At 38.5% G+C, this 14,767-nt stretch overlaps 1 protein-coding gene across 3 annotated transcripts in view; it reads left to right on the top strand.

Moving 5' to 3' along the window:
- SLC25A21 (solute carrier family 25 member 21) overlaps window positions 1-14,767 on the top strand; it is a 236,764-nt gene that overhangs the window by 201,291 nt on the left and 20,706 nt on the right. For all 3 annotated transcript variants that reach the window (XM_041401086.1, XM_041401079.1, XM_041401095.1), the window contains one exon: window positions 13,694-13,760. In XM_041401086.1, coding sequence (XP_041257020.1) covers window positions 13,694-13,760 — 67 coding nt within the window. The remainder of the gene's footprint in view (window positions 1-13,693; window positions 13,761-14,767) is intronic.

Genomic DNA, 14,767 nt, shown 5'->3' with positions numbered 1-14,767 from the left:
TAGCAGACTCGAGCTGCAGTACCAGGGCTCCCTGCACTGCCTCATTCTGTCTCTGTATACGTGGTAAATGTACTTCTCCTACAAAGTACAAGTACTCATTACATTATGAGGCACTGCTTTGTGGTTTCTAAGGGGTCCATGTAGGCCAGACCCTGGAGACGATGGAGAGCATTGCATTTCTCCTGCCACTCTATTGATCATTGGTGATTTTTTTATACCCCCAAGTGTAAGTTTTAGACATTCATTATCAGAATATACTTAAGCCATTTTTAAGCGTCTCTAAACCAAAAAATAATTTCTGTTACAAACCCCGAAACAAAATGTAGAATTCATGAAAGGCTGGTTGTGTTTGTTAGTAGCATACATCTGTACAGGAGAATAGACATATATCAGTACTCATAAGTTAGATTAACTGTTTTTGCTTAAAGCCTGAATACAGCAATACCCTGCTCAGTTCAGTCTCTGGAAAAACAAATGGTAACAAGATTTTTAACTTGGAACTGGGGTTATAGCCTTCATAGATAAAAAAACAGAACAATATAAAGGGAGAACTACAGGTACAAAAAGTTCCTGGGTGCTTAGAGAAAAAATTAAGGAATGTATAGTCGATGAAAGAAACAGGGTAATTATGTGCTCCAAAGTCTCTCTTCAAACATATTTGCAAAAGATGTGGTACAAATGTTATTAAAACAAAGAGGGCTACTCTGACTTCGGTAAGAGGTGATTCACTGGAGAATTCTCCATAGCTCTTGTTACTCCCTATCACATAAGAAAGGGTAAAAATTTATTTACTAAAAAGTATGTTCTTCCCTGGAGGAAAATGTCATCATAAACCAACCAGTGCACCATGACAGAATAGAAGTTAAGCTAAACTACAGCTTTCAGAGATACTAGTGCTAAGCAATTTAAGAATTCTCCAATTTTTTATTTATGCAGCTTTTTAGATGATCTTCAGCTGGACTCAGGTGATACCCTTGTCTGAATTTTGTACCCCAAAAGGAGAAAAAGAGGCTGTTGACAACACTGCTGAGTTTTTCAGGGGCTTTTGCTGTGTCCCAGTTTTACATAGTTTCAGTACAAAATAATGGACTTGTAGCTTTTCTTGAACTATAGACACATATTGTATTAAAAGCTCAGTGACACTCATGGACTTTTTAAAGTTTTTACCTTATAGCAAAACAGAATCCATTAAAAGAACCTACTGTGTTGTGTATCAATGCTGATCAAGTTGGATGCTTTTTTTTTTTGGAGCATTGTCTGTGGATGCCCGGCACTCTAAACCACTTTATCATGTGTTCCTTCAAGACCTGCTGCAATTACAGCCCAAATCACTGCTCTTGGAGCTCTCTGCCCACACTCATCTTGCAAAACTGCTTGCAGCAGAGACAGTTTCTTGTCTCCCGCAGCTGTTGGCAAGGAAGCAGCCTGTTACCCCAGTTAAGGAAACATAGATGTGTTCTTATGTCCTTGCTGGCTGTACTGTCCATAGGTCAGGTCTCTACACCAGCTCTGTAGAATACCAGGCAATCACTGAGTCGTGTCTAATGTTGCTTACATCGACTTTGTAATGCTCTGTGATGATGGTGAAGAAAAGTAGTGTGGCTGCAAACTGCAGTTACACTCAGATGTGAGATTATGGCAAACAATGCTGCTGTAGAGGTGTAATGGTAATCTCTGGCTAATCTGTCTGAATTCAAAATCCAGCACAGAGTGGTTATCAAGCAAGCCTCATGGCATGTTTGTGAGTTACAAAGGAAACAAGATTCTCTTTTGGAAACTCAGAGAAAATTAGAGATCTAGAAGAAAAGCAAATTTGATCCAAAATTACTTTCTTTTTGACATGTTGATCATTATAAAAGTACTTTTATTTTAAGTCATAAAATGCAGAAAGTTTTGAAACCAAAAAAAATCACGCTGTAGACTGTAAAATAACACGTCGTATTTACTTGAATTGCTATATGAAACTATTTGTTCATTTTTTCAAACTAAAATACCATTTATGCTTTTAAAAGTAACTTAGGAGGGAGGGTTCCTTTGTTTTGTTTATTCAATGCCCAAGTGGCAAAATTTCTTTTCTGCAGAAGAATTCAAGTTGTGAAGAGTGCTGGATCAGAAGAGTATATTGAGAAAAAGAAAACATTTCAAAAGAGATGTTCAGGTTAAACCTGCTGAGGCAGGTCTGATGCTCAAAGAACACATTGCAAGCTTTTTTAAAAAATAAATAATCCAGTACAAACTGCCACATCACCAAGAAACAGACTCCATCACTTTTTAAGAAAAAACCTGTCAGATTTCTTTACAGATGTCTATGCAGATGAGGACACTGTTGGCAGGTAAGACACGACTACATAAAACAAGAGCAGATCACTGAATAATAAAATGCAATAACAATTAGGATAATTAGCAATTAATAATATTTAGGAGAGCAACTTCTACACTATTCTTTGCACATCTGCCTTGCCTGTTGATTTGGTCTCAAAAATTATTTACATAACTCTGCATTACAACCTTGTAGCAGGATTTTCATCATAAAAGTATATCCCTGGTGCAAATCCTTGAAAAATCTGTTTCTAATAGTTTAACAGTCAAAATTTGTTTAGAATCCTTTGGTAAATCTTTGGTAAATCTTCTTAATTTCTCAATTATTTAACCTTACCTTCCTGGTCCATTTTGTCTTACAGAAACTCAGAGTCAAGGTTAGTCACCTTACAAGGTAATCACATGACATCACAGTGCTTTATGTTGTAATATGTGCAAGAAGGACAAGCAAAATGTCATCATAGTGTGGGACTATCATAGTGCTGAAGGCAGAATCTGTTTGAAAACATTGCTGCATCTTGACTGAAAAGGGACTTTTCGTGTTTGAAATGCATTGTAATTAAAGAAAAAAGAAATTAAGTTTGTATTAACTGTTAACTCCTTTTGTTCTTAGATGAGAGTAACACTGTATTAACCCATATAGTAATTTTAGGATGTTTTAGGTGCATGAGGAGTAAGAGGGATCCTTTTGGGCATTGTTCCTGCATCCATGACTGTCAGTGTGTAATGCAGATCTTCACATGACAGAGTTTTCTTAAGCAGTGTAACCTGGGCTGGGATGAGCCTGTCTGGAACAAGGGGCTGGAGCTGGGTTTCACACCTGTGCCCACACTGTATCACACTGCACAATGGCCCTGCAAAGGTGAAAGAAAAGATCTGTGACCCTGCCATTGTATCTAGGGACACCAGCTGGCTGTAACTGTGGGAAATTTGTGCTTTTCAAGGATTTATTTTCTTCCTCCCGAGTACTTAAAACTTTTCTGATTTCTTTCATATAAGAGCATCCATATATGATTGCAAACACAGGTATTGGTGTTTAGGCAGGCAGTTGCCATCCATACAAGCTTCCTCACACATCTGTGTGCCTTTCACTCCCATGGTATGTCTAGATGCCACAACTGCTTGCCAGGTGGAAATTCAAGTGCCAGCATGTGCACATGTTCATGGTGCTGTTCGCTGCCTTGAATAGTGCTACAAATTCTGCACACTTCAACCTCAGTGCATATAGCACTTTTGCTCTCTACTGGTACAGCTAGCAACAGTATTGCTGTTACAAAATCAGGGATCTTTCCTTATTTTCCTGCTGCAGGTACTGTAAAGGGAGTAAGAAAAACACCCCAAAGGTCAAGATGTTAGAAGATGAAACCAAATTGTTTAATTCATGTTTGCATATATTTAGTGATACCCTATTTGTTTTAATACTAAAAAGAGTAGTCGTGAGCTTTTTTGGAAATTGGGAAAAATATGCATGATTTTAGTTTGTTAAATATACTGCATAAAACCACTACTGGCCTAGTTTTACTTTAGACTTCAGGAGATGGATATGTTTGAGTTCAAATAATTGCAGACAAAATTTTGCACCTGCAGTTATGGTTGCCTGCAGTTCAGTTAAGTTTAAGTATCTACATCACTGATTGCATCTGTAAGTTAAAAACATCTAAGTAACCTAAATGACAAGCACAAATAATTGCAGGTGCAAAACTCATACAAACACAAAATGATCTCTAAATGTTGGTCTTCAGAATCTCATTGTGAGTTATTCACTGTATCATGAACCTAGATTCCTCTGGGAGAGTCACTAATCTGTATAATGACACTGAAAGCCTCTTGAATCTCATATTTAACTAGCAGATGGGAAAGAATACATGGCGTCATATAACTCCCTAGGGATTATGCATGTGGATATTGAAGAGTATAACTTATTCCAATGAAGGCTAACATTAACTTGCAATCAAAAAATTTCCTTCCTGAGCCACATTTTTTTCTGATGGAATTAAAACAACTTAATGTTGTATTTTTATGAAGTCACAACCAATTTAAGTAGAACACATTCCCAGGGTAAGCACAGAAATTTTGCTCATCTCATGACTTTTCATTTAATGAATCACAGCATCATTTTGACACAGAGAAATGCTGTCACTCTTTTCCAGAAAACACATCTAATTATCCTCTCTGTGATTTTTTTTTTGGGTTTTTTTTTTTTTGGTGTTTTTTTTGTTTTGTTTTTTTGGGGTTTTTTTTGTTTTTTGTTTTTTGTCAGATACAGATTTCTAAGCACATCTCCTAAAACATCTATTTTTTCACTCTGGTATCAAAGTTAAAAATCATTTTCTTGCATTCTTTAGCTTCAATAGACATAGGTGTGGAGCTACTTTAAAACAGTGACTGCTTCCTGCCGTACCAGTCACGGCAGTACTGTTGGCAAAAGGGGAAAAAAACCCGTAAATTCTCTTCTAGTGTTTGAACAACTAAAACTGCTTCTGAACAAATGAAACATTCTGCCAATCCTGACAATCCAAAATGCAATGAAGAATTTTTCTGTTTCAGAAGCTCTAGGCAAAGCTGTTTTGGCATGTCTGTAGCTTGTTCCTCTTGCAAACAAAGGGGCAGCTAAAGGGAAAGTCTTTGGGGGAAGAAATGCTGTCAGTTGTAAGAAATGAGACATGTAGACCCATTCTACAGCCTGGCTAGTGATTACATGCAGGTAATTTTTAAGAGCCTAAACCAGCTGCCAGTGATAATAACGCTGCCATTTGCACTGATTTCAACAGGAAATACATCAAACAGACCAGCTTAAGGCTTCTCAGAAGCATGGGCCAAACGGGTATTTCGTTCATTGGTGCTGGGGCCAGAGCAGAGGAAGGTGCTTGGAAGGCAGAGGCAGCGGTGGCAGGAGCCCAGAACGCTCTGCTGGGCTGGCAGCAGGGCAGCAGCAGTGCTGCAGCAGGGCAGCAGCAGCAGTGATGCTGCAGCAGAGGGGCTGCAGCTGGCAAGGTCCTGCCTCGCTGCCTGCCAGCTCCCACCACATTCCCAAGCAGCCCCATTACTCCCTGGAAGCGTTGCCAGCCCAGCTCCACAGGCCCTCAGCTGTTACAGAGTAAGGAGCAGAGGTCTGAGCCTATCTACATTTTTTAACATGCAATATAATTTAGTTTGCATTAATCTATTCGGCAGTACACAGTAACAATGTACCACGTAAATAACTAATTTATAATCATCCTTGGGGACAAAAATCCAGAACAAGATGTCCTTCTCCACTCATGGAAAACTGTTGAAGTTATGTTGTGTGTTACAATGCGAGGCTATACCTTCACCTTCCTAAATTATTTTTTCTTTGCTTGGGTATAGCAAAACACAGAAAGCATGTGAGAAATATGTAAATAGTATATAAAAGTAAAAAAAGTATAAAAGACCATCATTTGAATAGAAAGAAATTTAAACAAATATTCCTTTTTGAATTCTCACTTTTTTACTGCCACAGATGCAAGTAAGGAAGGAAAAAGTTTCATCTTTCAGTTTCTTGAGGGATTTATATTTAGGTGCGTCCTGTAACTCATATAAATTCAGAGTACAGCTTAGAAAGCCAAAAAATTAGCAAGGGTTTTGACCAAGAGATTGAGAGGTGATTAAAACTCATGGAAGAAAGACTCATTTCTCAGTAAGAATAACAGTCACATGGATGATGGATCATAATAACTTCATAATCTGACCCACATGCAGTAAATACAGTGATGACTGTCATTTTGAATAAGTGAGGGGGATTGATGCTGATTATTAATCCATTTCTTGGCCAGTCTGATTGCTTCTGAGCCAGCTTCTCCACTGTTAGTGCTTTCCTGAAGTATCTTAATAGCTTTCACCGACAGCCTCTTCCTTTTTAACCAGGCACTTTTCATACAGTGTGCTGTCCTAACTTATTTGACAGATTTCTTTCATTAATTGGTCTGCTTCTAGTATTCCTGTAGCTGGAGGCTTGATCTTCTTTTAGCATGTCATGTAAGAGCATTACTACAGGCACAGGGTCACATATAATTCCTGTTTGCTTGCTGCAAAAATAATTTATATTTTTCCCTATTTCCCAGGTGTTGCAATGAAAGCTTTGTAAAAAAAAAAAATTTAAAAAAAAAGGTGGAATATGCTATGAAAATATGGACCTAGTATTTAGTGCCAGTGTCTAAAATGGTAGATATTGTATTGCTGACACAGACTAAATAAAGAAATAGAGTTGCATAATAGAGATTCAGAAGCCAGCTTAGCTAATTGTGTCAATGATAGGTTTATATGGGGCTCCTGTAGAGATGTGCATTTAACATTTGCAGTAGGATAATATACATAACATACTTCACAAGAAAAAAAAATTCTTTTTGGAGAGCAAGAGTGCCCAAGCCTGATTTTCTGTGAGTGTGTCCAACCTTTAATATCTCTTCAAGTATGCTGAACTCTGTGCCAGTTGTCCCAGAATGACACTCAGCCTTCCCTCTAATATACCTCCTCCGTTGGGGAAATAGTTGTAAATGCTGGGGTTGAGGGTGGACTACATGTGTGAACTGGTTAGTGGCTTGCAGCTCTCAAAATAAACGCCTAAATATAAGTCCCTTATTCTCAGTGGTGGGCACTAATTTGTGCCTGCCTTCACTAAGCACTTGCTTGTTTTTCTACACCTTCTGGGAATTTAAAATCTTTTAAATATCCAGCTAGGTCAACACAAAGTTATGTTATAGTTATGTTAAAGTAATATTGCCCTGTGTCCAATTATTTATTTTCTATTAGTAATAAATTCACATGCTACATACCATGAAAATGAAAGGTACCTTTTCCCTATATAAATTAAATTTTAAGCAAACTTAATTATATTTAGACATATTTTCTTCCTCTTTTTGAACAACACCCACCTTTTTAACCAATCATGTCTTCACAATTCCTTCCCTTTTTTAAAATAAAATATTTCCTAAAATCTGAAAGTTGTGCATTTGTTTCATGTAACTGATGTGGTCATGAAAGCCAGGTCTTTTATTTATACTTGGGATAATGCAGAGGTAATGAAAGCAGAATTGGACCTAAGAGGTTTTTTGTTTCAATTATAAAACAATGTGGGTAAATGCCTTGGGTTTGACAGCACCAAAAGAAAGGGAATATTGTGCTTATGCCTTCAATCAGCTTTATTAGATCCTTAAAGGGAAAATTATGTGAAAGGCAGAGGAAGAAAACAACAAGCTAAGCAAGATCGCAATTCCAGTATAATTCAGAGAAAATAACTGATTTAGGTTGGTCGTCTTGCCAGGGTGAATGACTCAAGGCTTCCAAACAAGAAATGGAAACCAGAAGGATAGGGAAAGCCTGCAAGAACAAATTGAGAAGATGTGATTGACTGTAATGTTTCAAAATCAACTGCTGCAAAGATGAGTTTGGGCTCTTGCCCAGAATACAATTGAATGGTGATGTTCATTTAGACCCTTAATGCTGAAACAAAATAAGATGTAGCTGTGTTTCTGTTAGAAATTTATTTGTTCTTTCCAGTGTCTCTAGCTAGGGATATGATGTCATCTCCTCTTTCTTCTATCAGACCCTGCAATGATTTCTGTTGCTGCTGTTTCATAATTTTCTGAACAGCAGTTTTTTGAAGGAAGGCTTGAGTCCACTTGATATTATCTCTCAAGTGTGAAATGTCATCACTGTTCCTTATATGACTTTGAAAAAATTTCATACTCTGAGCAAATAGGCTAACTCAATTGGCCAAGCAAAGCAGAAGTATAAGATCATTGTGTGTGTGTGTGTATGTGTGTGTGTGTGTGTGTATGTACTTTTTGACTTGCAAAGTCAGTCAAGTTTTTGTTACTATCATGCTAGCTTTTTTAATTAAGTAAATGGTTCATTCTGCAAAGATTAAAATAACTCTCTTTAATGGGTACAATTTGTAAAATGTTATTTGTAAAAGTTGTGGGCAGCTGCTTGTCCTCCACCTCAGGCACAGGAGGTTCTAAAAGCAACTACACTTTATGCAAAAAATTAGTCAGTTGACAATAGGCAGTGATGGGATGGCATTGTCTTCTACTTCCTCCTTTCATTTATTCCTTTCATCTTACTGGCTGTGCTTACTAACCTTTTTTCTGTTTCTATTTCAAATCAGGAAGGGAAAAAAACCCTAAACCACAGCTCATAATTAAATACTGAGCTAGCTCTTACCATGTTTACTGAATTACATATTGCATATATGGATGTATATCCTCAAAGTTTCATGTGTTTTTAGATTTCTAAACTTAATGTGTTCCATAGGAATAGACCTTAACTCCTTCTTGTCTGTTTTCCATGAAGAGATTTGCTTCCAAAGAGGAAGGAGCAATAAAGGAGTGAAAGCCACTTACAGAGCCCTTCACATTTTAGGGATTCATAGAGCCATGAATATAGTTACTCAGCTCTGCAGGTTCTCCTGGTTCACAGTAGAGGTTCCCCCAGCAGAAAGCCTTGTGTCAGCCTTACAATAAGCAGATCAGCCTGACATCAGGTGCAGAGTGGTATCTTTGCACATATCTAAAATCTCTGCTGCAGTGTGGCTGCTCCTGGTAAAGTCCTTTAAAAAAGGACTTCAAACCAGGAGCCCTGAGGGAGGGGGGAGTTACCAGAGCTCTGAGGGGGTGATGGAGAGGCTGCCAAGCAAAGCACCTGGGCTGCTGTGAACCATGAGGAGCACAATGTGAATAAACAGGGCTCAGCTGGGGTCACCTCAAGCATTTGCATGCGAGTGAGGAAGTTTCTCTGAAGAGCCTGCACACCAGGGCACACAGCGTGGGACATAAACAGGAGGAACTGGAGATCTGTGTGCAGCTACAGGGGTAGGATCTCATCAGGATCCCAGGGATGCAGTGAGTGCACCGAGTGCTGCTGTGGAGGGACACAGACTGATTAGGAAGGGCTGGCCAGGAAGACAACTGGAGTGCATGGAATTCTGCCTGTGGTTGAATGAGTTTATGGGTAAGGATTAAAGAGCAGACCGATAGTGGTGACTTGGTGGTAGGCATCTACTATGGGCTGCCTGACCTGGAACAACAAGCAGGTGGGGTCCTGTACAGACAGCCAGGAGCAGCCTGATGTTAGCACGCTCTGATCCTTAATGGGGACTTCATATTTCCTGGAGGCACAACATTGCAGGGCATAAGCAATCCAGCAGCTTTAATGATAACTTCTTGATACAAGTGAGAGTCAATGAGAAGTGTTCCACTGGAGCTCTAACACACGAATGAAAAAGGCTGCATAGGGGTGATGGTCACAGTGAGCCTTGGTTGTTGTGACCAAGTGTTGTGGTGGAGTTCAGATCCTGAGAAGAGGAAGCAGGGCAAAAAGCAAGTTCACAGCCCTAGACTTCAGGAGAACAAACTGTCACTTATTCAGAGGTCTGCTTGGAAAAGTCCCATGATAAAGGGCTCTGGAGGGAAGAGGAGTCCAGGAAACCTGCATAATATTCAAGGATCACCTCCACTCAAGTCCATGCCAGCATGCAGAAAGTCAGGCAAGGATCTCAAGAGACCTGTGTTGTTGAGCCTTGTGTAGGAGGTCCTGGGAAAACTCAAACATAAAAAAGAAAGCATACAGAAGGTGGAAGCAGGGACAGGTAACAAGAGAGGAGTATGGAGACAGCCTGAGCATGCAGAGACTTGGTTAGGGAAGTCAAAGCCTACCTGGAGTTGAGCTTGGTACAAGATGTCAAAAGCTTCTGTAGGTACTTACTGAGTTGGGTTGAAAACTGGCTGAATGGCCAGACCCAGAGGGTGGTGGTCAGTGGGACAAAGTCTAACTGGAGGCCAGTAACTAACAGTGTACCCCAGTGGTCAGTACTAGATCCAACTCTGTTCAACATCTTCATTAACGTTCTGAATGATGGGGCAGGGTGTACCCTCAAAAAGTTTACTGGTGATACAAATGCGGGAGAGTGGCTGGTATCCCAAAGGGTTGCAATGCCAGTCGGGTGGACTTTGACATGCTGGAGAAATGGTCTGACAGGAACCTCAGGAACTTCAACAAGGGGAAGTGTGAAGTCCTGTGCACGAGGAAGAATAATCCCACACACCACTGTTATATTCGGGGCAAATCAGCTGGAACGCAGATTTACAGCATAGCACCTGTAGGTCTTCATGGACACCAAGCTGGGCATGAGCTACCTATGTGGCCTGCAACCAAAGGCAGTACTGATATCCTGGGCTGCTTTAGCTGCCAGCAGGTCAAGGAAGGTGTTTACTTCCTTCCCCCCTACTCAGCACTGGTTAGACCACAGGTGGAGTGCTGGGTCATTCTGGTCTCCCCCGTACCAGAGAGATATGGACATAACACAGAGAGTTCAGTTGAAGGACCACTAAAATGACTAAAGGACTGGAGCACCTTTCACATAAGAAAAGACTGAGAGAGACAGAACTGCCTGGAGGAGAGAAGGCTCAGAGGGGAATCTGATCAATGTGCATGAGTACCTAAAGGAAGGGTCTCAGTGGTGCTCAGTGACAGGACCAGAGGCAATGGACACAAAGTGAAGCACAAAGGGATCCATATGAAGATCAGGAAATGCATTTTTACTATGAAGGTAGCTACGCACTGGCACAGGTTGCCCAGAGAAGTTGTGGTATCTCCTTCCTTAAAGAGTAGTCGTTCTTTGGAGATACTTAGAAGCTGTCTGGACATGGTCCTGGACAACTGGATCTAGGTCGCCCTTCTTCAGCAAAGGTCACATGGTCTTGGGTCACATGATCTCGAAAGGTCCCCCTTCATCACCAACTTTTCTGTGATTAAGAAGCAATGGATAATTGCTTTTCATATTTTTAGTTCCCATTTCTTTAGAACTTTAAAATAATCCACTGCCTGGTCTAATGGTGACCTGAATCACTGTGTGTCGATATTGACTTGTGGTTTAATAAAATTGATTGCTGTTTAGGAGCTGCTCTCTGTCTTACAAGGTTGCTAAGATGACAAATGTACTGCTCAAATTCCTACTATATCCTTTCTACATTCTCTCTGAAAAGTTTTCTCTGATATCCTCAGAGGCTGTGAAAATGCTACAAGGTTTGTATATCCAATAGCTGCATGCATTTTGAATATACAAAAAGGAAACCTGGAAAAGGAACCTTTTGTGCTGTGTAAGGCTGGGTAATGCTGCTGCAAGTTTTAAGACTTGCTGAAGTCACAGTTTTAAGACTGATTTGTTGCTCTACACTGCATATTTCTCTGCTTAGGCAACTTTTACTAATGAAAAAATCTGGATCAAGTCTCACTTTTTGTAGTGAGAGAGACACTAGTGAGTAAAGCAGTGGAGGACATTAATTTTCCAATTCCAATCATGTGGAATAGTAGAAATTGCAAGCAGGATGTCTGTTGTAGATATGCTTGCAGGGGTTTAGGCTGAGCTGAAAGGAAGAAAGTGTTTACAGGGATCTGTGTTTTTGTAGCTGATCCTACTTGGACCTCAGTTTCAGTTTGAACTTAAAATGTATGCATCACCTTCTTGAAGTTTTTTGACATTTCAATTGCTTGCTGAGTTAGCAGTATGCTCTGAATATGTATGAACCACTAAAGACTAAAATATAAGGACTAAGAATAAAGATCAAGACCAGCCTGGATGCGGCTCAGAGTAACCTGGTCTAGTAGAAGATTCCCTGCTTATGGCAGGAAGGTTGGAGCTAAATGATTTTTAGGGTCCCTTCCAACCAAACCATTCTGTGTTTTGATTGCATGCTTCTATGGATCCACTATATTTATATTGTTATATCCATATCTATAGGTATGTCCATATCTATGTTAATAGATACATAAATATGTATTTGTATATTTATCTTTGGAAAGTAAGACTTTGGGGAAATTTAAACATCTGATGACAACTGAATTCCTTAATCTCCTACCTTTCAGTATTTTGTCATTAAACCATCACATGTTAAATGCTCAGTGTCCTTTTGTTGTGGACTGGAGTTCATACATTGCTTTCTTCAGAGTAAGGATTGTCCAACCCAGAGCATCTTAAAAGGCCTAAATTACTATATTTATATTGGAGATGCCCAAGCAGAGAACTCCAGAGAAGTGTTTGAAGAAGGATGGGGAAAATGGTATAGCATTTGTAGTAGAGATCAACTGTAGGATAATCTATTGATGTCATGTCTCTTACAAAAATATTCCATTTATGAGGATGCTTTAGAAAGGTGAATCACCACATTCCAACATCACCACCTTTCAACATTTTTAAAAGCACAAATGCTTCACTTTAAGTAATTTTTTTTTTTTTTTTTTGTGTAGACAGAATCCTCTTACAGTCCTGAATAAATGTGTATACATTCTAAAGATGGACAAATTGTAGGATATATTCTTGTTGGCTAACAAGGTGACTTATGACCTTAAGCTAAAACAGGAACAATGCAAATTCGATATTGAAAAACTTTTTTTTCACTATGAAGTTGGTCAGACATTGGAATAGTTTGCCCAGAAAGGTGGTGGAGTCACCATCCCTGGAGGTGGTGAACATTCTATGATTCTTCTTGGTGATTCCATTAAATCCCTTTCTGAACTCTCACCATGCACTATCCAGGTTAGTGTGCAGACCTAGAAGACAAGGACTACTGTCTATTTCTACCCCACATTTTGAAAACTGCTTGTCATTCAAAGCATTTCCAAGACTCAGCATTACGTATCCGCACTGACCTTGTAAACAGAGCTCAGGCTGCCTGCAGATGCCCTGTGTGCTGGCATGTAGCAGATTGTAGATAGATAGACACAGAGATATGGAGACATAGATATATATACACACATACAGTGACAAGGTACTGCCCAAATGTTTTTTTCCAAGATAAAATGCATGTGATCTCTGAATAGGTAACTCGGGTTAAAACTATGTGCTAAAAGAAAAAATACATTTTGAGTCATGTTTAAAATTATACTTCAAAATACGCCTCAGCTACCATCTGAAGATGAGCAAGAAGTGGTTTTGTATGCAATTTGCTGAAGTCACAGTTTTTTCCAAATCTGTATTTTGTGATTTTGTAACTTAAGTTTTTAATATAAACATTGCTGTGCTAAGCAAATTAAAACAATGACATAATACTTCTTTTTCGTTGTCAAAAATGTTCCTCCTTTTCATGTTCACCTTTTAAATACAATTTCTTGTATTTCAGAATAAAATTGATTGATATTTTACGTATTTATTGCTGATTTCTTTATATCATCTCACCAGCACCTTATATAATTGGTAGCACATTAGCTGTTTAGCAAGTAAGCAGAGTATCGTTATTTGTCTGTATGCCTGGAAATGCTGAAAGTTTAATTGCTTTACTCAAAAGTGAAAATAAAATTGATGGTATGGTATTTATATATTTTTTATCCATACAAAAATAATTTTTTTTTTCTTCAATAGATTTCTTGGCTTCTACAAAGGAATACTTCCTCCCGTTTTGGCTGAGACACCCAAAAGAGCAGTGAAGGTAAAAACCCCATGCTTCCTCCCTTAAAAGTATAACTAGGGACAGTGGCAGCTGTAAAACATTTTATTTCTCCCCCACTGACTGAGATTAGAATCTTAAACTTATTTGGCATATTAATCCTCTGATTTTTACTAGGAGGAAAGTTTCCTATTGATAGCACAATAAAAACTGTCCTTGATTAAGAAGTGTAGGATAAGGCTCGTAAATGTTAAGCTAATTTTGACCTGTGTATCAAATGTTACTGAAAAAAAAAAGGTTGCAATTATTTTATATTGTCAGAATTAATAAAATGTTTAAGTTATATTTTAGCCTCATAATTGCCTCTGGTTTACATATTTTGTTTTACTGAAAATGCCTAGCAACTTGCAAAACAACTAACAGCTTAATAAATTAACACAAGAAGCCATTAAAGAAGCCACTAATAAGTACTTATTTAGTAGGTTTGAAGTGCTGCCCGGAGTTTTTTTTGTGCTCCAAAAAGCACTCTGCTCAATACTCTAACCTTTTAAGAGTTTGAAGATTGTAATGAATACAGCTCCTCATTGTGCAAAATATTTTACTCCAGCTGTCTTCCAGTTATAGATGCTAGCCTATCACAGTGTATTTTCTGTCAAATGCTCATCTGATTTTCTTTTATTATCCTTTATTTTGATTTGTAGAACAGGATTTTAGTAACATTTCTAAGCAAAATACTTCAATACATCAATTTTTTTTCAGTTGAACCATTCAACCTTTTTAATTAAAACCTAATTATTAAGAACATCATTCTAAAGTTCTAAATCTATCAAAGCAGCTATTTTGTTAAGACCAAATGTTTCTTAGTCTTTTATTTCAGAACTCTGAAGTCTCCATAGTTGCACCAAATGTGTCTAAAAGCAGTTATTATACAGAATGTCTTGATTTTCCTTTCTTTCTTGTTGTTGTTTCTTTCTAAAAAGGCTGCATATGATTCTGGTCCTTAGTCTGCAATTAATCATTCACATTCCAATTCCTTTACAGAGGAATAA

The sequence above is a fragment of the Onychostruthus taczanowskii genome, unplaced genomic scaffold (assembly GCF_017590055.1).
Source record: "Onychostruthus taczanowskii isolate IOZ18803 unplaced genomic scaffold, ASM1759005v1 scaffold1, whole genome shotgun sequence".
Classification (NCBI taxonomy): Eukaryota; Metazoa; Chordata; class Aves; order Passeriformes; family Passeridae; genus Onychostruthus; species Onychostruthus taczanowskii.
Note: the sequence above shows the minus strand (reverse complement) of the source record. Positions and strands in the feature narration are given on the sequence as shown.